Source organism: Apium graveolens, chromosome 7, assembly GCF_009905375.1.
Source record: "Apium graveolens cultivar Ventura chromosome 7, ASM990537v1, whole genome shotgun sequence".
NCBI lineage: Eukaryota > Viridiplantae > Streptophyta > Magnoliopsida > Apiales > Apiaceae > Apium > Apium graveolens.
Window position 1 is genome coordinate 95,090,798 of NC_133653.1, and position 22,393 is coordinate 95,113,190.

At 32.0% G+C, this 22,393-nt stretch overlaps 2 protein-coding genes across 3 annotated transcripts; one reads left to right on the forward strand and one right to left on the reverse strand.

The window, feature by feature from the left end:
- Positions 1–9,995: 9,995 nt before the first annotated feature.
- On the forward strand, positions 9,996–12,208 carry LOC141672125 (uncharacterized). Its single transcript, XM_074478619.1, has 2 exons — positions 9,996–10,122; positions 11,006–12,208. The coding sequence occupies exon 2, from the start codon at positions 11,022–11,024 to the stop codon at positions 12,000–12,002; it is 981 nt and encodes a 326-aa protein (XP_074334720.1). The 5' UTR covers positions 9,996–10,122; positions 11,006–11,021; the 3' UTR covers positions 12,003–12,208.
- A 3,148-nt stretch (positions 12,209–15,356) lies between these two features.
- On the reverse strand, positions 15,357–21,863 carry LOC141671973 (cyanidin 3-O-galactoside 2''-O-xylosyltransferase FGGT1-like). 2 transcript variants are annotated; one of them, XM_074478443.1, is made up of 4 exons: positions 20,226–21,863; positions 15,811–15,910; positions 15,622–15,717; positions 15,357–15,534 (listed from the first exon to the last, which is right to left on the reverse strand). In XM_074478443.1, the coding sequence occupies exon 1, from the start codon at positions 21,711–21,713 to the stop codon at positions 20,331–20,333; it is 1,383 nt and encodes a 460-aa protein (XP_074334544.1). In that variant the 5' UTR covers positions 21,714–21,863; the 3' UTR covers positions 15,357–15,534; positions 15,622–15,717; positions 15,811–15,910; positions 20,226–20,330. The 2 variants fall into 2 exon arrangements, with proteins under 2 accessions (XP_074334544.1, XP_074334543.1); XM_074478442.1 differs by lacking the exon at positions 15,811–15,910.
- Between the last annotated feature and the right edge of the window lie 530 nt (positions 21,864–22,393).

Sequence of the window (22,393 nt, forward strand, 5' to 3'; positions counted from 1 at the left end):
TATACGAAAGTACGATCTTTATTTGAATAATCGAAAATAAGTTTGATTATCGAAACATTATTCTTTAATAAAATAAAGAATATTATTTAATAAATAAGCGGAGTCATAAGTCCTCAAATGAATATTCAAAATAATATTCATTAAATAAAATAAAGCGAGTCATAAGTCCTCGAATGAATATTCAAATTAATATTCATTAAATAAAATAAACCGAGTCATAAGTCCTCGAATGAATATTCAAAGTAATATTCATTAAATAAAATAAAGTTATCGAATAAAACTTATTCGATTAATAGTTTTGAAAACTATATCAATATATATATAGATATATATATAATATACTCGGGAACATCGACTCCCGGTTTTAGAAGATGTTCACCTTTGGGTCCCCTATGCTAAGGGTATACGCAACTACTGCTTATCTCTAGCACAGGTATTATGTAACTTATAAGCAATTGAATCAACAATATATAACAAGATTACGAAACAGACATGCATATATACCATATCACATGCTCCAATATATCGTAAGATTTGCTACTAACAAACATGCACTTATCACAAGATAATGCATATACATATATTTACTTCACAACAACAGTATAACGGGTAGAAAACTTACCTGAGCTACTGGGGGTGACGAATGGCTTGGGACGAGTCTAGTAACCTATAAACAACATATAAGTTGGAATTAAACCAAAGTCGCTTATGAATCTATACTTTAACCAATTAGACTCTAACACTCGCTTTGCGCTCAACGATTCCCTTAAGTCGCTCGAGTACCCTCGGCTCCACCATTTTTAATAAATTAACCATTAAGGGTTTTAAGGCGATTCTTTCGCGAGTGCCTTACCAACTGCCTAATACACTTTACATAAATGATTCATACTCCAATTAGTCCTTTAAGGTCTTTAACCTATGTTTCAAAGTAAGGCGAGGGGTAATGGTTTGTTCGCGAAATGCCGTTACTTAAAACGGTCGTTTCTCCTAAACCGTACATCAGATTCAAACGAACCACATATCAAAACGAAGCTCGTAACATGAACTATCTAATCATGGTAATGGTCAAAATTTAGCAGGGAGTTATCGGGTCCTAATGTTAAGAGCAAAAACAGTCTAAAGTAAATCGGACATTACGACGGCTATGTTTACGCGATTACCAATTTTTATTCTACTCCAAACCAACCACCAATCAACCACAATTCATTCATACAACCAAAATCCATCCATAACATACTACAACAGCCCCCAACAACTCAATATTACCAATTCATACTTATTTCTCAATCATGAACTAAGAGTTTACTTAAGTTTATTAACTAATCATCAAGATTTACAACTCCAAAACATAATAAAACCAACCAATCTCTAAGTCTACAAGAATCATGCTTCTCATGAACCATAACAACAAAACTAAATCTAATACTCAAGTGAAGTTAGGGTTTGGAGGGGTTATACCTTCCTTGGAGAGTGGAGAATCAAGTAATTAGCTTGGAATCGCCCTTAAAAGTCCTTATCCAAGCTTAATCTAAACAAAAACTCAAGAACAGAAATTTAAGTTCTTGAAAAACACTATTCACCCTCTTCTTCCTTGATTTTTAGGAAGAGATTGTGAATGAATTAGAAGCTCAAACTTATAGGATAGCTATATCTATGCATAAGGAGTCTTAGATAATTACCTCACTAATTAATGAAGCTTGGAACTAGGATTTTGAATTTTTCTTTCTTTGAAGAAGAAGAAAGCCGAGAGCTTTTGATGAAGAAAGTGAAATAAACTTTGTGTTTTGGTAAAATGATTTGTTGGTTGGTTGATTTTGTTTGTTTTGATCATTTTTAACCATGAAAATTTGTGTGGTTATTAATCAACCACACCTCCTTCCCTTATGTCATGCTTAGGTCATCCTGTGATGTCACCCTCCCACACGTGTCCTCTTCTTGTTGGTGAGGTGACATCACTCCCCTCTAACCCTTTGCTTAACTCTTAATCACTTGGCTAATGACCGCTGATCTGTTATACGGTTCGCTTAACTTTCGTTCTTGTTTATCGTTTGAGGGATCATACCGGGGATCTTATTACTTGGGTTTCCTTAACCTTTCTCAATACATTATATTCCTTTTATGATCATCTCTTATAATCCTTGAATTTAAATCATTTTTATCCTGTTATCTTATACTCAATTCTTTCGGTATCTGGTGGATTTTCGGGAAAAATCAAAGGGTTCGAATTTGGATTCTAACGATCTTTACATACACTTATTTATCATATAGAGTACTAATACGATCTCAGAATATCAATAAAAGAACCCCTACATAGCGTGGCATGAAAAGTTTTCTTATTCAGCAATATCAGCAAAAACACTATTCATAAGGGTTACAAAAAAATTCAAAATTTTGGGGTTATTACAGTGTGTGTGTGTTTGAATAAAAGTTGAACTTAGTTTAAAATGAATTAGACAATGGCCTGTAATAAAGAGAGCTTGTGAGATTTTGAATTGGTTTGTAATAAAGTGGTTAGTGGTTCTTGTTTTCATACTTCAACCTAAAAAGATCCTGGTTAGTGTTAAAGGGGTTTAATTTCTTTTCTTTATTAATTGTTAATCAGATTGTACAGGTTTGGTATTTAGCTAGTAACCCCCAGACTTATACCTCGGGTCTGGAGGGCATTACAGATATACCAGTAATATTTGAATTTGATGGACAGAATCTTTAAGGAATATCTGGATAAGCTATAGTTGTGTTACTTAAAGTCAACGGAAGACCATGCAAGGTATTTAATGATAACTGGGAAGTCGAAGAAGAAAGAAATTGTATGTAAAGTTTACAAGGTGAAAGTTTTGATGGCAGGAAGCATAATTCTTAGCATAAATAGTCAGTGAGGAGAAGGCAAAAAGGTGAAAGTACTATAAATGAAGAAAGACCAAAAGCACCAACAATAGTAAGAAGTTTTACCATGGGATGGTTATTATTGAAAATTTATGCAAGATTTCTTGAAAGTTGCAATACCTTTGACGAAGCTAATCAGGAAAAACAAGAAGTTTTTATGAAGTGGAAAAGGGTGAAGAAAGTTTTGCGGAGTTAAATGAAAGAATGGTTACAGCACCTGCTTTATCACTTTGAAAGTATCAATTAGATTTGGTAGATTATAGTGATACTTCTCATAAGGGAATAGGATATGTGTTGATGCAGCACAATAAAGTTATTGTATATGCATCCAGACAATTGAAACCTTATTAGCAGAAGTATCCTACTCATAATTTGGGACTAGCAATAATAATATTCGCTTTGAAAGATTGGGAAACATGATATTTATGGAGAAAGGTGTAAGATCTATACGGACCATAAGAGTTTGAAGTATGTATTCACGAGGAAAAGAAAATGTAAAGGCAGGCGATAAGCAAAAAGGAGAGAACGAACATAGAAACTGTACCAAAAGAATTATCTATGGAATTTTAGAAGTTGGAATTGGAAGTCAGAGTTCATAATCCAAAAGGAGCAAGGATGGATAGTATGACCTTTCAGTCGAAGTTGTTAAGGGAAAGATAAGGAGATGTCAAGAGAAGATAATGGATCACGATGTTAGCAGTTAGTAAGAGGAAATTTATGTGCCCAGGTGAACGATCACGATATCCCTAGGTTTTCTTCCAGCACTTGGATACTACAAGTCAAAGGATTAGGAAATAAGATCCCACAGGGAATTCACAATATAAAGTATTTAATTTATTGAAGAAATGTCAAGATATACGAAAATTTAAAGAAAAATAGTGATAACCAGGTATAAGAAGGAAATTTCAAGATGGATTAGGAAGTGTTGGACATGTCAAAGAATTAAGGTGAAGTATTGGAGGCCTAGTGGATAAAGCAGTCCTAGGGAGTGGTTTTACAAGAAGCGAATCATGAAGTGTGCAAGTGATGTTAAGGGAGAAAAATGAATGAAATTATGAGAGTATGTACTGATTATTGAGAGTTTAACAAAACAATGAATAAGAAGAAGTGAGACCCTATAAAGAATTGATTACTTATGAGACTTAGTTCAAGAAATGTGTTATGTCTCGAGGATTAACTTAAGATCCGACCTGAGAACATAACAAATATTACGATTAAAATGAGTTGAGAACATTGCAAGCTCTGGTGATATTATGCGAAATAACAAGTGTATCAGGTGACTATAAGGAATTAAGGAATATGGTGTATAAGGAGTACTTGGATAAGCGAATGGTATTTATTGATAATATCCTCGGCTACTTAAAGAATAGGAAAGTTTGTGTGGAATGCCCAAGGATTTTCCTCCAAAGATTAGAAGGAAAGCAACTATACGTTGAGTTTTCAAGTATGAAATGTTGACCAAGGTTAACAAAAGATTCTGATTAATCCATTAACAACTACCTAAACAAAACTGTATGGTAACAGATGCCTGGTGCAGAAAGAAAGGATTGGATGTAAGTAAGACCACTGAGGAGTTAATAAACGAATTGGAAAGAGTGGAATATGAAGTTCAAATACCTAAAGGTGATAATAAGTGAATATATGAGATTACTTTTCAGCCTTAACTGATAAAAACGAATAAGAGATGTTTAAATGTTTGGAAACTAAGTTGAAATTGAGTACCGCCTATTATCCTTAAATGAAGGGTCAAAGTGAGGAAGCGATTCTGGAAAAATAAGATATGTTGAGAGGTTGAGTTTTAAGGAAAACTGGAATGATCATTTATCATCAATGTCAGCTTTAGAATGCCATTACCAAGTCTTATGTGGACGCAAGTGTAGGTCCCCACTTTATTAAGATAAAGTGGGAGAAAGGAAGTTTTCAAATCATAAGTTAATCCAGCACACCAAGGGCGTAGTGATATTGATTGAAGCAGTTTGGGATAGACAAAGCAAGAAGGTGGATTTGTATCGAGAGAGTGTATGAGTATAGGAATAGGGTTAGTAGTGTCTGTAAAAGTTTTACCTTGAAAGGGGCTGGATAGGTCTGAATAGAGGGGACAAGTTGAGTCTTAATTTTAATGAACCATTCGAGGTATTGATAAATATAGATAAAGCTGTTCATGAGCTGATGTTACCGTCACAACAGTATGTACATATAATGTGTTTTTCCTGTCAATGTTAAAGCGATAAGTATCTGATTCGAATCAAGTGATTGATTAGGAGCCAATGGGCTCTTGTCCAAGTTGTTCTGTATATAGTGATCAATCCAAATTCTTGATCGTTAAAGGCGAGTCCTTGGAAATAAGTGTATATCTATAGTGAATATGTTTGAAATCCTCGAGTAGAAGAGTCTACTTGGAAATTAGAGTCATATATGCTTGACAAATATCCTCACTTGTTTAGTTAGACCAGATTCTGAGGACAGAATCTTTTTAAGGGGGAAGGATATAAGGACTCGTGTATTTTTGAATGATTTAAATATGTAATTATGGAAATTATTAAATAGATAAAATATGTGTATTGGTTTTGACCGCTATGTGTTGTTTGATTATTGATGTGTGATTTATAGCGTACCGGGTTGTCCGCGTGATTAATTATGGAATCGTATCGAATTGTTTTCAATTTCAAAAGTGGATTTAGCGCAAATTTAATTGCATAAATATTTGGAATGTCTTTAAAATTGTTTTTTATGGTTTTATAATTACAATAATTATTTATGGGATTTTATAAAATTTAGCAATCAATATTTCATTAATTATTTAGCCCTGTATGATTTTCTGATTATATTTATTTGTAAAATCTGTATTTAATTCCAGAATTCTTCAAAAATTATGAAACTCATTTTTATTTAAGTTTGGAATATTTCCAGAATTTTAAAATTATTTTGGAAATTTTCAGGATTAATTTCACCGGCGTGTCGATTCATTAATTGCTAAAAGCAGGTATAAAGTGTGTTTTAGAAATTGTTTTAAAATTTTGAAATTTATGTTTTTATAAACTTCGGGATATTTATAATATTTTAAGACTATTTTCATGATTTTCTGAATTTGTTTCAAGTACGGCTCGGTTCGTTAATTATGAAATACGGGTCCGAGTTGCGTCTCAAAAATGATTTAAAAATCATGGAAATTTTATTTTTAATAACTTTGAATTATTTGTAACATTTTAAAGTTATTTTGGTAATTTTCGGAAGTTTTTTTATACACAGCGTGGTCCGTAAATTACAAGTTTGTACGGAACGAGGGCACGTAATTACAGTCTGGATAAAAATGACACGTATCACAATTGTTGATACGTGCCAGCAGTCTAACAATTGGGGCATTTCTTTTATTTTTTTTATTCACTCGACCTTGTCTCTTTCTCTCTCGAACAATCTCGTCTTCTCTCTCTGTTTCTCTCGTGAATCATCTCTCTCTCGTTTTATTTCTTCTCCTTCCTGTTCTTCCGCCTCTCGCGGTTGCTCGCCGTTGTTTTTCGGCCGTCCCTTTTTCCGGTTGGTTGTGTGCCTCTCAGATTAGTTCCGTGTGTATATATATATGTGTGTTGTGTGTGTAATGGTGTGTGTGAGTAAATGTGTGTGTTGTGTGCGTGCGTTGGTGTGTGCGGCACAGCCGTGTTTTTGGCTGTGTTTGTGGTCGTGCTTCGTTTATGTCTTCCCTGTTTTTTGTTGGGCTGTGATGTGAGGCCCGTTATTGGGCCTGGCAGTTGGACCTCTAGTATTGAGGTTGATTATTGTGTAGTTGATTTTTGATGTGATTTATTTGATTTTCTTTGCAGGATTTTTTTGACTGATTTCTGAAATCAAATATTCGTGCGGGAAAAATGATTTCAATAATCAGCGGAATTCGCGTTGGAAATCCAAATTTCATCGGATACCCGCGAATTTTGCCGCCGTCGACGATGAGCTTCGGCGAGTCGACGGTGGACTGTGATGAATTAATTCTGAGTCCTAAAATTTTAAAAGATTAATTTAGTTCGTGAAGCTATTTTCAAAATAAAATGTACTTAGCGGGTATATAAAGATTGTATCAAAAATTTTGGTTACGTAATTGATTGACGATGAGCTTCGGCGAGTCGACGGTGGACTGTGATGAATTAATTCTGAGTCCTAAAATTTTAAAAGATTAATTTAGTTCGTGAAGCTATTTTCAAAATAAAATGTACTTAGCGGGTATATAAAGATTGTATCAAAAATTTTGGTTACGTAATTGATTGTGGTTGGAACTTTTGAAATGGAATGTGATTGTTGTTGAATTGATTGTTTGGATTGGTTGATTGTGGTGATTGATGTCGGATTGCTTCGACGGGTTAGCCGATAAATAAAGGAAGTGCTTCCCGATTTCCAGGAAGTCGAACTACGGAAATACGGGAGCATGTCCGGTAATTATCGGGACGTCGAACGAGGATAAGTAAATATATACTTATGTTTTATGCGAAACCTGATTGTATGTTGTGATGAAACGTTTTACCAAAACCAATAACCCTAATTTCATACAAGGATGAGTATATGTGTTTTCCGAAAACGAATATTGAAGCGAGATTTGAGTATATGAATCATGTATGTTACGTGTACTATAGTAATGTATATAAGTACGAGTCGGGATTGTTATCGTTTGGGTATGATTGGTAGCGAGGATATGTCAAGCATAACTGAGTGTCTAACATAGAGTATTTCGCCGCTGTAGGTTCTAGTCGGGAAACCGAAAGTGGACATTAGACTAAAGATGACCTAGTAGCTAGTCGAAGAGCTTAGTAGAGTTTCAGCAGGAAAACCTGAGTGTCGAAGTCGAATCTAATGTGATCTAGTGGTTGGACGTTAAAGCCTGAGCGGCAGAGTCGGCTCAGAGTTGATCAGTAATAGTTGTAAAGCCCTGTAAGGCAAGTACTTCTAAACCTTTTTCAAGATATAATGCAAATGTTTCTAAATTCTCTCGTGAAATATTGTTAAATATTCAGAATAGCTCTATTTTATATTGTAAGTATTTTGAATCATTTAGCCTTGAACCTGAGCCACATCATTTGATCTTTGAGCCGTAAGCCATATTCTTTGTAAACCATCCCTTGTTGATTTCCAGATACTAAACCACTCAAATATGATACTACTCTCCAAATATATAACCACCAAATAATAAACACTGGAACAGAATTGTTTTAACATCCAGAAACTTCTATATTAAACCATACCTTGTGACATCAAAGAACTAAACCTTGTAAAATCATTGTTCATCTAATACCCGATTCTCATACAGAATGAAGGCCATTTCTTATACATACTTCGATACCCCTTGTGATACTCATGAAATGCATCATGTCTTTATACAAATATTTCATTAATGTTGATTATAATCTTGTTTTATTGAATTATATTGTTTATCATATTAAATTACTTTAGAATTGGATAGTTTTTTTTATGTGGACCAGATTCGTGGTCAGACCAGATTCGTGGTCGAATTAGGTCAATGTGTGCCTTGGATCCAGTTTATAGAGCAGAGTTGTGTGCCTTACTCGGGGTTAGTGCGTGACTGATCAGCAGCCTAACCTTGGTTTTAAAAATTAAAATGAATATCCAATTCTAATGATGAGCTAATAAGAAACTTGATTCCTTCGAATCATCTCGTTTGATCATTGTTTAACCTCAGTTATTGTTATTGTGACTTGCTGAGCTAGTTAGCTCACTCTTGCGAATCTTTTATATATTTTACAGTTAAAAAGGATATGGATGATAGTGAAGTTCCTCAGTCCAAAGTGCGAGCTAGGATTCCAGTTTGAGTTAGATCGAGCTAGCAGGAGCTTACTACGGTAGTGAGATAGTAAGATTGTAAGAATAATTTCATTATCAGTTGTAAGTTAAATTAGTTGGGATTTGGTACGTTGTAATAAAAGTTAAGGTTGTGGTTTATTGTCATACTTTAACCTGTCGCGATCCATGATTGTGTAAAGTAGGGTAATTGCAAATAATATTTCTTATACAGGTTTATATATTGTGTATGTGTTGTGGACCTCAAACTTTTGACCCGGGTTTGACGACGCCACACCATTGAAACCTTTTAAAAGCTCATACTTATTAATCACTTTTTAAAAAAACAATACCCTAGTTTTAGCAACCTTCAACAGGTCGTGACGACCCTTCTGAATATCTCTAACCACTTCGTATTCAGCAAAAACCAATATTGCCACACCTCATGAACTGCTTTACTATTCTCGTAATCATCTACCCCAGAATTCAAAGAAAGCCATGGATTCCTACCCTTATTCTTTCCTTGTTTCTCTTTCCTAAAATATTCGGTCACTTTCTCTGTCGTACTTCTCATTTTCTCCTCCGGCAGAAGAGCGATTTTGATTTCGCCACCTAAACTCCTAACCTCACAAAAATTATTGACTTAAATTTGTCTTCAAACTTATTTCTTTTAAAATATATTTATCTGTACGGATCTATATATTCATTTATTTAAAAACCAATTTTAATAATTTTAATAGTTTAAAGTAATTATTAAAAGTACATACTTTTACGAATTTACATTTTTAGATTTTTTTAAAAATAATAGAACATATATGGGCCAGTAACATGCATATCTATTTTAAACATATTATCATGATTATTTGTTCCAGAAAGCCCTTTAAAATTATAATATCGTAATTGAAACTGTTTTTAATAACAATTTGATCAGGTCGGATTTATATTTTTCTTAACCTATTTACTTAAACCATTACTAAAAAATTATTTTACATATTTAAACATGCTCAAATTATTAAAAATATTTACTTTAAACAAAAAAAATATACAGGCTGTTGATTTCAAAATACTTACTTTGTTTAAACAAATTAAATTAATAAAAAATGGAAACAAAATTATAATACATTTCCTATATTGACTTCGGACACTATTCATGTTAAGCGATTGACTATTAATTTATGTCTAATCTATAAGATCAAATATAGTCATGAATGATCTCGTTGCATTCGTATTTATGAGTATTTTAATATAATGAAATTTTTATATTTAATACTAATACGAAATTAAATATATTAACAATCAAAATTGTGTATTGTCAAACGTGTACAATAGAAAGAGGACGAAGTGAGTATAAAATAACAATGATTACAAGAACCAGAGCCGTGTGCGTGGCTAGTATATAAAATTGGTCTGGTTGATCTTCCTGGGCGGCTAATTGTTCCTCTTCTTCTCCGATCTTAATTTGTAAGTCTTTTTTTCCCTCCTTTCACCATTCTATTTAATTTCTGGGTTTGAATTATTGTATTTGTATAATTCTAGGGTTTCATGATTTGGGGGGATTTGATTTATATGTCTTGATTGATTGCTTGTCGATTTAGTTTGTAAGCGTACCCACTTTGTGTTTTTCATCTTACTTGATTATCTTCGTTTATTACTGGCCCCTTTTTTATTTAATCTGATTGTTATAATTTCTTAATTGTACAAGATGTTAGATTGTTAATCATGTATCTGGTCTTAATTGAAAGTTTATATGCACTAAACAAACCCCCTTTACAACAATTCCATATTTGCCACTGTATTTCCACCATATTGACGGAGTTTGTTAATATGTATATAGAGCATAATCAACAATATAGTTAAGTTATATTTTCATCAGAGGAGGGCTGGGAGTATTAATAGAAATCTCCTGTTTTTAATGTGATGAATTATGGATATTGTTTTTTTTTAGTTCTTTATTTGAAAAAAAAAAAAAACTTTGTTGCCTAAAGACGTGCTTACATGTTGAGTTGCATAATTTTACTTCCTTTTTCTGAAATTTTGTTTGGTTGTGAGGAGTGGTATTGGAACTTGTGTACAATAGTGTAGGTGATGGGCAGAATGCAAGAGAGAAGAGTGAAAAATATTGAGTGTACACTAATTTTATGATAATATTTGGGAAGAAATTGATTTGAAGCAGGAATGAGGCATTATTCCCAAAAATTTTGAGACTGACCTTTAGTATAAGTTTGAGGACGGAATGGTGGAAAGTCATTCCTTCCAACCAAACAGAGCATAGGTTTACTTTTTTCCTGAAATATCTTTGTTTTATGACTAATTAAGTAGAGTATTGACAATTCTAATGTTGCAGGTTGCAACTTTTCAAGATGCCGGCTACAGCAGGCAGGGTTCGTATGCCCGCAAACAACAGGGTACACAGTAGTGCTGCTCTTCAAACCCACGGTATTTGGCAAAGTGCTATTGGCTATGACCCTTATGCACCTAGTAAAGAAGATAACAAAAAGTCTTCACAGCCTCAAGCTTCTAATGCTGCTGCTGAACCTGAGGGTGAAAATGCTTATGCAAGCTTCCAGGGTTTGCTAGCACTTGCTCGTGTGACCAGCAATAATGTTGATGACTCACGTGGAGCTTGTAAGAAATGTGGACGTGTGGGTCATCTTACATTTCAGTGTAGGAATTTCTTGAGTATTAAGGATGAAATCAGTGATAAAGACCCTGAGGCAATTCAAGCGGCAGTTATGTCTGGACTGGAGAAAATAAAAGGCAGCGGAAAATCGTTATTTGGTAAAACTGTGGCTGAAGATTCTGAGGAGGATTCTGAAGATGAGAGCGAGAGTTCAGATTCTGACTATGACTCTGAGATAGAGAGGGCAATTGCTCAGAGTAAGAAGTATGGGAAGAAGATTATTGACAAATTGAAGTCTTCTAGAAAGAAGAATGATGACTCTGATGAAGACGAGTCTGATTATGGAAGTATAAAGGATAGGAGTAGATCAAGGAAGAGGAGAAGCAACAAAAGGGTCCACGTTAATTCTGATGGAGATGATGACAGTATCCGGAGGAGAAGAAAAGAGAAAAGGAGAAGAGATGAATTGTCTGATGGGGATGACAATAGTCGACAGCAGCGTAGAAAGAGTAGGAAGGAAAAGAAAAGGCGAAGTCACAAACATTCAGATGATTCAGATGGGTCCAAGGAACACACTAGACGGCATAAGCGGAAGAGCAGGAGAGAAAGATCGGTTTATAGTCCCGATGTTAGAAACTCAGATGATTCTGATTCAGGAGATAGAAGAGGCAAAAAATGTTCTGTGAAGAGGAGCAGGAAACACAACCACAAACGTGATTAGATTCCTTCTGGGGGTTAGAAATCAGACACAAAGTTCCTACTGCTTGCTGTTCTGTGATCTTTACTGTTAATTCCTGAAAGCTAGTGGCACTGGAACATGTACCAAGTATTATGATAATTGCTGGATTGTATGAGACACCATGACCTATGTTTTATACAAAATATAATTTGCATTGTACTCAATATGTAAGAAATAATTCATCTCTTCACTGCGAGTAAAACAAATCCCTGTATGCATGACTAGGTTGTTGCTGTGCCGTTCTTTGTGCTGAATATCGTAGTTGGAATGTGAATTTTGGAATTTTGTCCATATTTTGATAATAGGAATGCAATTACTGTTTTAACCCTTTTGTTTTTTATATAAATCTATATGTGATGCTGCAACACTTCTTCTTTTATGCTTGATTCATAGTGTCAACATTCCAAATTACTCCCTCTATTTTTATTTGTTTGTCGTTCTAGCATATTTGATGTGTGTTTTTTTATTTGTTTTCTACTTTTCCAAAGCAAATTTATAGGTATACTCCCTTGTTACCCTTATTTACTCGTTTATCTTGAAAACCTAAACATTTGACTTAATCAATTTTAAAGACCGTCTAACTACTTTTAATTAATACTTTCAATGCAATTAGTTTAAAAACACCTCTACGTACTTCTTCCTATATCATTTTTATAATTTTATACACACACATATATATAATGAGTTCAAAGAACCATCCTTTAAAAAAAGAAACAAAAAATCAAGTTGAAAAGATTATAGTGGTTGAAGCATCTACCCATAAAGGAGAAGAAATAAATTTAAATATGGAGCATTATCAAAATGATGTTGAGAAGAAATATGTTTTGTCAGAAGATATACAGCAAGAGGTAAGAGAAATGACAAAAATATATTTTCCTGTTGTGGCAAAATTTTTGCAGGCTCAAGATGAAGAATAAATTCAAGTAGTTAAAGAAACAAGTGTTTTGGATTATCAGGGAGATCAAGAAGATAAAACAAAGAATGAAAAGTTTCCCTTTGATTTAAACGAAACTCCTGAAGAGTAAGAAATTGTGAGAAATAAATATTTATATTTTATTTGTGATAAGTATGGATGTTCCATTTCAAAATTTTAATTTATCCTACTGCTTTATTTATATTGATCAATTGTAGTTTGTGGTTAATTAAGAATGAGATAATGGGAGCTGTTTTTTTTATTTTATTTTTTTCCAAGATTCTGTTTTGATTTATTTTATTAGTTAATCTTTTTCATTTATTTAAAATAAAATTCAGACTGACAAAAAAATCAACTTTTATATACAGACTATTATAAAAATGAAACCAAACTTCATAAATATTTTATAAGCATAGTGAAATACAAAATATTTTTTAATTCAATAAACTAAGCACCTCATCAACAGTACTTGCATCACAATTAATTTGTTGAGGTAGCAATCCCTGTCTTACTAGTGTAGCCTTGCCAATGTGTGGAATTTTATAAGTATTAGCCCCTTTTACCTTCATAATTTCTCTCATGCATAGTTGCCAAGTTAAAAATATAACGTTGGATTTTGAAACCGAGTAAACGTCAAACGTGTCTTCAACAGCTTTTGCAAGGGCATCAATTGTTCTTGCTACTGTTTTATACCTCAAGGACTGAAGAGCTCTAAAGAACCCAAGATCTAGTATATTTAAATCCGGAGAATTTGGAGGTTGACACATCAAACGAATATCAAACCCACTTTGTCGTGCAGCTTGGCAAAAATCTGCATCATTAGGATCCACATGTGTTCTTGCATTATCTTGCTGAATTATTATAACTTTATTAGCATCTTCTTGTGGCCATTTTGCTTAAATTGCCGGTACTATTTTGTGAATCAAAAAATGCTTTATGGTTTCTCTTGTCACAGAAGTCATTGCCTTTGTCTCAAGCGTCCCAGCAGGTCGATTAACACTACTCCTCTTTGCTGGTTCTTTGGTAATAAATGGAAATATTCCAATTTTTTCAGAAAATTTTACATTTCCTTCTTCATCAAATCATGGTCTTGCCATGGCAGCTATAAACATAATTTTGCCAACGAAATTTTTGCTTTTACACGTGCGGTGAGGCTCCTCTTCGCCATCCACTAGATAATAAGTCTCTTTTTTCTTTGTCAAGTCAAACCAATTTTCATCAATATGAATGATGTTATACATGTCTTTGAACTTTGGATCGTGTGGGAGGCTATCTTTATCGAGCATGGGTAGACAAAATTGTAATCTATTCTTTTTGTTCTCCTCAGTCAGAAACGGTTTGACAGGATTTGAATGACGTTTTATCTTTCCTGCCTTTAAATTTTTTACAATAACTGTTGTGCTCACCTTCATTGCACCGGCTTATCGCGTACTGTAGTTCTTTGTGCCAAATGAATGCTTTTCAATTGTTCTATATCAACTTGTATTCTTTTACTTCCACAGTTCTTTGTTCTACAGTAAGATACATCACTGACTCCGTTCTTCATATTTTTTTTTGCCAACTTCCAAATACGCTGTACTAGATTTGTGGAGTATAATGATGCAACTTCTGTTGTTGATTTCTTTTTCAGTTTCTCATTGACACTTTTACTCAGCAATGCAATATAAATTGCATGTCTTTCTTCATTTGATAAGATTTTATATTTTCTTGGTTGTACAGCTCCTCTCTGATTTTGGTCTGCTAAAAAAATTTGAAAATATGAAAATAGATGAAAATAGTTATACAAAAAATTAAAATTATAAATTTATAACAAAAAAATAAATTATATCAAGTCATTACCCTCATGAGATTCATCTCTCCATTATTTTGCAAAATTTCTTCATCTCCTCGAAATTGATTGGCACCTCCAATAATTAAAATAAATGATTTTAGTTTAATAAATCAGGACTTGATTTTAAATAATTTTAAAAAAATAAAAACGTCTCTTACCATGGTGAGGTTCACCTTGTGTGAAACTTGCATGATTTTGCAAAAAATCTCCTTCTTCAAATGGTGGTTCATTCAAATCTATGATCATTGTAAATCCTCCTTGATGTCGAGTTAAAATATTTTCTTCTTGAGAAAATTGATTTATATCTATAATAGAATAAAAATTTAGAATAATCAAATTAAAAAATTCAGAATTTAATATAATAAAATTAATTGTTAGGCTAAAATTACTCTCATGTGATGTATTGGTGTTGATTTCAATTGTTGTAGAGCTCCCATATTGATGTTCTTCTCGTGAACAAAGTGATTAGCATCTATTCAACAGGATTAAATTAAGACTTTAAACTTTACTAGAATTAACAAATAACACGTACAAAAAATAAATAAAATAAAGCAAATTACTTGTCAATGGAGGTTGATTCAAGTCAAGGTGATTCACTGTAAAAAAAATACTTACACTAACAAGTTAAAATAATGTTCCTTAAAAAAATAAAAAAAAATATGGTGGCAAATTAAAATTACTCTCATGAATATTATTTGCATTGTTTCCTATTGTTATGGCCCTTCCAGTACTTTGTAAAATTGCTTCTTCTCCCATAAGATGATTAGCACCTAAAGAAATCAAAATAAAAATATTCTAGATTAATATTTTAAAATTCATGAAAAATTAATAAATGCACATACATAAAGTAAAATTACCTGTAAATGGATGTTCATTCAGATGATTCATTTCAAATTCTTGATATAGCTGAGACCAAAATGTAGTAGTATCACTTTCCTGTGGATAAGAAACCACTGCAAATAAAAAAAATAGATATTAAAAAACAAAAATTAACCTAGTACACACAAAAAACTTAAAAGATGTATACACCTTAAAAAGTAGATTACCTGAATTATTGTTTGCCTGCTTAGGAAAATTTAAATCAACATTATTGATACTTGTGTGCCTCTTCTTCTTCATTATGTGAATTGTATCAGCTTGGAGTATCTATTTATAAGACAATCATGGAGGGAATAAATGGAGGGAAGAATCATTTGTGAAATTTTTATTTAAATTTGAATTAAATTTTGAGCGGAGGTTTTGAAAAAAAAAATTAAATCTGGCACACTAAAATTTGAAAGATAAAAAAATATCAATGCCTAAAATACTTTATTACTGTGAGTTTTAATACACATTCATTATTGTATGTTTAAGTAAACGTGTAATGGTAGTATTTCTATTCAGCAATAATTAGGTTTAATAGGTGTTGATACATTTCTTAATATATGTGTCAAAACCTTAAAGGACAAACAAATAAAAACAGAGGGAGTATTTACAGCAAATTTGTGTCTCTTCTGAAGGTGTGTTTCCAGAAAAAAGTGTGCATTGAATATCTATATTTGTGGAATACAGCATGTTCTATTTTCCAAGTCAAACTAGTGGTGTGCTACGCTATTACTATGTGGACGCAATTTGTTGCAAAGGCAGATCTAATGTATGCCTGTTTGTTGGCCATTTCCATGTTTCTAAAGCACCATAAGAGAATGCTCCTCTATATTGAATTCCCTAACTTTTTTATTTTTAGAGGATTGCTAGTAGTGGATGTTCCTATCAACATCCTTCCAAACAATAGAGAAGAATGTTTCTACAGTCACCTTTAGAAAAATTATCTAAAGTCACCCGGATTTTATAATTATACCTTAGCATTAAAAAAAGAACTAGGTTCACATCATTAACCACTGCACCAAACACATTAATGATACTTCTTTATAAACTCATTAACTACATGTACAAAAAATTCACTACCTTCATTAAATTTTCTTTCAAACTATTTAGAAAATTACTCATTTATCCCTTTTTCATATTAATATTGAAAAAAATGTGTGTCATAAGAATTGAACCAATGACCATAGCATTACGAGATACTTATGTTCATATCTCCAATCACTACATCAAAGAAATTTATGATGTTCTTTTTACAATCATTAATTACATCCACAAAAAACTTGCTAACTTCATTCAATTTAATATTGTTTCAAGATTTAATATATATAAAAGTATCAATAAATTCTTCACTATCAATAATCAAAAAATTATAATTATTTAGCCAATATATTGTATTTAGTATAAGCCAAAATATTTTTTATCAGTTATAAAAATACTAATATACACTTTACTAATTTAAAACTTAACTTTTTGACGAATTATAAAAGGAGTAATGTACTTCTAATATAAATGTAATTGTGAAACCATGTAAAACTTTCATGTTATATCAACTTTACTGTTTAAACCAGATAAAACGATACTACATTGGAAACAATATATAAATAATGTTAATCGAAAATTGGAATTTGGGGCAACGAAATTTATTGTACTTAAAAAGACAGATTAAAAATAACTAATTAATTGTATTTATTAATTTTTAAAATTTTAGGTTAATATAAATAAATTTTTAATGTAAGACTATATAAAATATGCATATATATGTATATGTGTATATATATTTATATATATATATATATATATATGATCACTCATACAGTTTTAGGGAAAAAGTATACATTATAATATATATAATATATGATATCATTTATATATAAGTTGAGTAATTTATTTTTAAATAATTTTTTACCAATATATCGATATCATCACCCTTAGCCACATATCCCCAATATTATCATCACTGCCAAACCGCCTGCCACGTAGCACTACAAAAATTATCAAAAAGTCAAACTGAAAACACTAAATATTTTTAATAAGACCGCATCAACACTACCAAAATGACAAAAATCACTAAAATCTGAATCCAAATAAACAAAATTTGAAATACAAATTACCACAATTTTCGATATCTAAAATTTTGACAGTATTTAGAGGTATTGTTTATGGTGTTGTCGATGGTAGAGGATATGGAAATAATAATTGTTGGGGTTTTATAAATTCTTATCTATTGTGGCAGTATGAAAAGTGAAATAAATGAGTTTAAGGAGGTGTAGTTGGGAATGAAGCTGGAATTCAAAGACAAATTTATTAGCAAGTAGTTGCTGGAATGGTGGATTGGTAGTCGATTCAAAGATACGAAGGAATGGTCGAGGAAAGATGTTATAATATATATATATGTGTATATGTATGAGGAAAAATAATGATGATGATGTACAAACGGAGGATATGTAATGATAAAATCACCTTTTCCAAAAATAATGTAAAACATGGACGGTGCATAAAGATGAAGGTGAAATGTATATTAGATCAAATGTATTGTTATGATTAAATATATTTACAAAAAATAAGAGTATATGATAAGTTTTTAATTCTAATTTGAGCAATTACATATACATATGTTTTTAAAAATTTGTATTGTTTTGTCTTTCTACGTTACACTTTTTTAATTATATATAAAATTCCTAAGAAATTCTTAAATTAGAATATATTGTTATGATTACATATGAAATTTTTATAAGATGATCAAGTTAGTATCACTTTTAAAAAAATATTTAGTCATATATATCACATTAATAATGTATAATATTTCAAAAATAATAACATATGATATTTTAAAAATTACGAGTTATTTATTTTAAAAATCAAAACTGTAAAATTATATAATTTAAATAGAAACAGTGTTTTACACGGATTATCATGCTAGTTTACACTTAATATAGGAACACTAAGCCCTAAAATAATAACAAAACAAATTCGACAACTTGGGTATCTACCATTACATTGAACTAAGTTAAAAAGAATTACTTTAATCATATGAAACTGACTGGTTTGTCAAATTGGGTGTGCCCAATTTCTTGCACTGATTGTGCCACAAAATCCGATTGGTGCTACCAAAATTCCACATTAAGTTGAGTGTGCTTCTTCTTTTGACTATAAAGTAAACTGACTATTGTAACTTACGGTATTTGTTCAAGTCTAACTGCATTTGTTTGGAAAAAAACATCTTCTAGAAATACATCCTTATTCTAAATATATACAATTAGAACAATGCTAAAGTCTTTATACATTTTACACTAATGCGATTATGCCACTTCTGATAACAAAAGATACATTTAAACTTATACACTCTTGAGTTAATAGTATAGTAGAAGATATTCCACGTAGAAGATATTCCAACTTAAGGTATCTCGGACCATTATCACCTTTTAGCTATAAAGTCTAGGTGGCATAGTTATATATTCTCTTCGTCCTTTTGATTTCTTATAAAGGATTGAGCATGAAATTTAAGAAATATGTATAAAATAATAAAAAAGAGAAAAAAAAGTGGGTGAAGTGGTGAGAACCGTTGATTTTTAATGTATAAAAGGGAGATAGTGGGGGTAAAAGTAGCGTGAAAAGGGAGGAAAATTGAGAAAATGATGAGACCCATTGACTATTTTTGGTAAGTTTTGAAATATAAAGAAATGAATGATAGATCTAAAAATAAAACTTTAAAAAATTCAAAAGGACGGAGGGAGTATATATTAGGTAAAATATATGCTGCTTCAACCATGTACCTATTAGCAAAAAATTTAGATATCCTCTATTTCATCTTCTTATCTGTTAATCCTCTAGCTAAAACATCCCCTCACATTTCTGTCAATTTTCTAACTTATTTTAACCTAACTTTGCACATTAATACAAATATATATTCATATTATATTTATACTATATATATGTGTGTGTTAAATTTTTTATTTCATATTTAATATTTTAACTTTATGTTATATTAAGTGTTAACATATGATTTTTTATTTACCAATTTATTAATTATTTTAAGAAACATTACATATTTATAAAAATATTAATAAATCTAATTTAATATAATAAAATATAATATAAATATAAATATAAAATTTTATTATACATATAAGTATATATTTTTTAACACATATAAGTATCTTATTATAATTATATAAATATATATTCAATATTTTTTTATTAAATAAATATTTTATTTTTACTTGTATTTAATTAAATATTTTAAATTTATTTTAACATGTGAAATTTTCATATATATGAAATAATTTGAAAATACATATAACATATTATTATTGAATTTAGCTAATCAATATAACCAGTATCACTGGAGCAAATGACCTTACACATTCAACAAAATTTTAGATAATAATAATTTAAGTAACCATTTTAACAATTATGATTGAAGATGATCTAAAAGATTAAAGTTTTGCACTTAAAAGTTACATCCCACACACTTGTCTTACTTTCGCCACAAATCAGACAATTTATTCTTATTCTTATCTTACATTACACACAAACAAAGATAATTATTCATATGTTCTTTTATAGAAAACACATCCAGCACAAATAAAATCAGTACCTTGCCAACAAAGGATTGCTTTAGACTTGGTGGTTGAACTCTTGACCCCTTGCAGGAATTCTTGAGATTGAGTCCTGTAATTAATTAGAAAAAAAAACATCTGTATCATCCCTTCACTAATTCCTGCAAACTGTTAATGAAGTTGTGGATGTAAGAGGATTCCAAGTCTTTGTCCAACAGTAGATTCCTCAACTTGGCATGATTTTTTCTCACTTGTTTCCCAACATGACTATTCTGTTCCATGACAGCAGCCACAGCTTTGCATACACTCTCTCTAGTAAGCGCCCCATCTTCTTCTCCTTTCTCCACTTCCACACCAACCTTTAAAGTTCGACTCATCATTCTGGCATTGATTATTTGATCACCAACATGAGGCAGCAGCACCAGTTGACACTTATTCACTAAACCTTCTCCTAATGAACCTGATCCGCAATGTGTTATGAAGCATCCAATTGAAGGGTGTTCTAATATTTGTTGCTGCTGAACCCAACCTCCGTGAACCACTCCTCTTCCCTGTACACTTTCTTCAAACTTATCTGGTAATGCTTCTTCGATCGAATCCGCTCCTGCTGGTGGTTTCAGTGCTGCTAGAAATGGCATACCAGTGAGCACTAGACCATTCACCAATTCTTGAAAATCATCCTTTTTCAGAATGCATTCACTTCCAAATGCACAGTAAATAACTGAACCTGAATCGAATTTACCTAGCCACTTTTCCCATTTTTCTTCTAAAGGAGACGTAGAAGGCTCTGGGATAACAGGCCCGGTAAGAAAAACAGGCTTCTTAAATTGATTTTCAAGGTAGTCACAGTAATGACCATCAATCTCCCTACATGTTCTGAAACCTAGTGCATCACACTGGCTCAAGCCAATGAATAGCCTATCACTGAACCGCATGTTAATTCCAAACTTCATCACTGTCATAGCAGAAAAAGCCCGTGCTTCATAGGCCCTAAGGGTGATGTTTGAATCAGGAAAGCTTGGTGGAGGTAGCTTAAATTCAGCTTCAGATGTATTACCTCCACCGCAATGCCTTTCGGGGGAGGAAGTGTAACCAATTGTAGCTGGACTACTAGTAACATAACGAAGTGACTTGATTCCCAGCTGTCTAGCCAAGCCGGGGATCCAATAAGAAAAATCAAAGAACACAATATCCACTTTGAGGTCACGGAGAAGACCTTCCACCAAGTCTTTGGTTTCGTCCATGGCAGTGACAAGCAGGGAATATAACGAGGAAGGCACGTCGAATGTTGTTTCTGAACCAGGAGGCAGTCCTTGTACATGAGGTACAACGATTGGAATGAAGGTGATGAGGTCTGGATGGAGATTGAGATGTTGTAGTTTTGGTTGGGCTTTGGTGGGAATTATCAAGGAAACTCTGTGGCCTTGTTTGGCTAGTTTGTTTGCTACATGAAGAAAAGGGGTCAAGTGTCCGAATGCAAACCATGGATACATCCCAATGTGCAAGCTTGGAGTTGGTGCTTCCATATAGCTTTTTGTTGATGTACTATTAGACTTCACGTTAAGAATGAAAGATCTGATCTCCGGGAACGAGTGGAGATAATAAAGCACTTGTATATTTTCAACCAAACACTACTTTTGCAGTTATTATATACACATCAGCAAGAGAGTAACACCTCTTGGGTAATTTTATCTTCTTGGCCCTTGCTATCTTGACAGGATAACTTTTATCAAAGACAACGTGTGTTTGTGTAGAAAAAGAAAATGAAAAATCATAATTTTACAAAATTAAATATAATTTTTTCAAAAAATAATATATAATAAATACTGATTACTGATTACTGATTACTGACCCCAGTATTCATCTAAAATAACTTCAACCACAATATTCCTAAAACAATTTTATATAATTTTATAAAAAATTGTACCAAATTTTGTACACGAAACCTTTCTTAAGCAAAATTTACCAAGAGAGTAAAGAGAGAAGGGTGGTTAGGTTGGAAACCTACTTTAGCTGTTTTGCTGCTTACCAGTTAAATACATATTTGTCGGCAGCGGTCTACCCAATCTGCAATCTACACAATCTATAAAATTAGACGAAAAAATGAATGTATTTTCTCATTGTACATCAAAATCACTAATAAATCTCTGCTATATATATTATATATCTATACTATATTATAATAGCCGGAATATAGATAATTTGG

What these genes read in the sequence shown, in the direction of transcription:
- LOC141671973 (XM_074478442.1), bottom strand. Translation starts at nt 21,713, where the DNA reads ATGGAAGCACCAACTCCAAGCTTGCACATTGGGATGTATCCATGGTTT.
- LOC141672125 (XM_074478619.1), top strand. Translation starts at nt 11,022, where the DNA reads ATGCCGGCTACAGCAGGCAGGGTTCGTATGCCCGCAAACAACAGGGTA.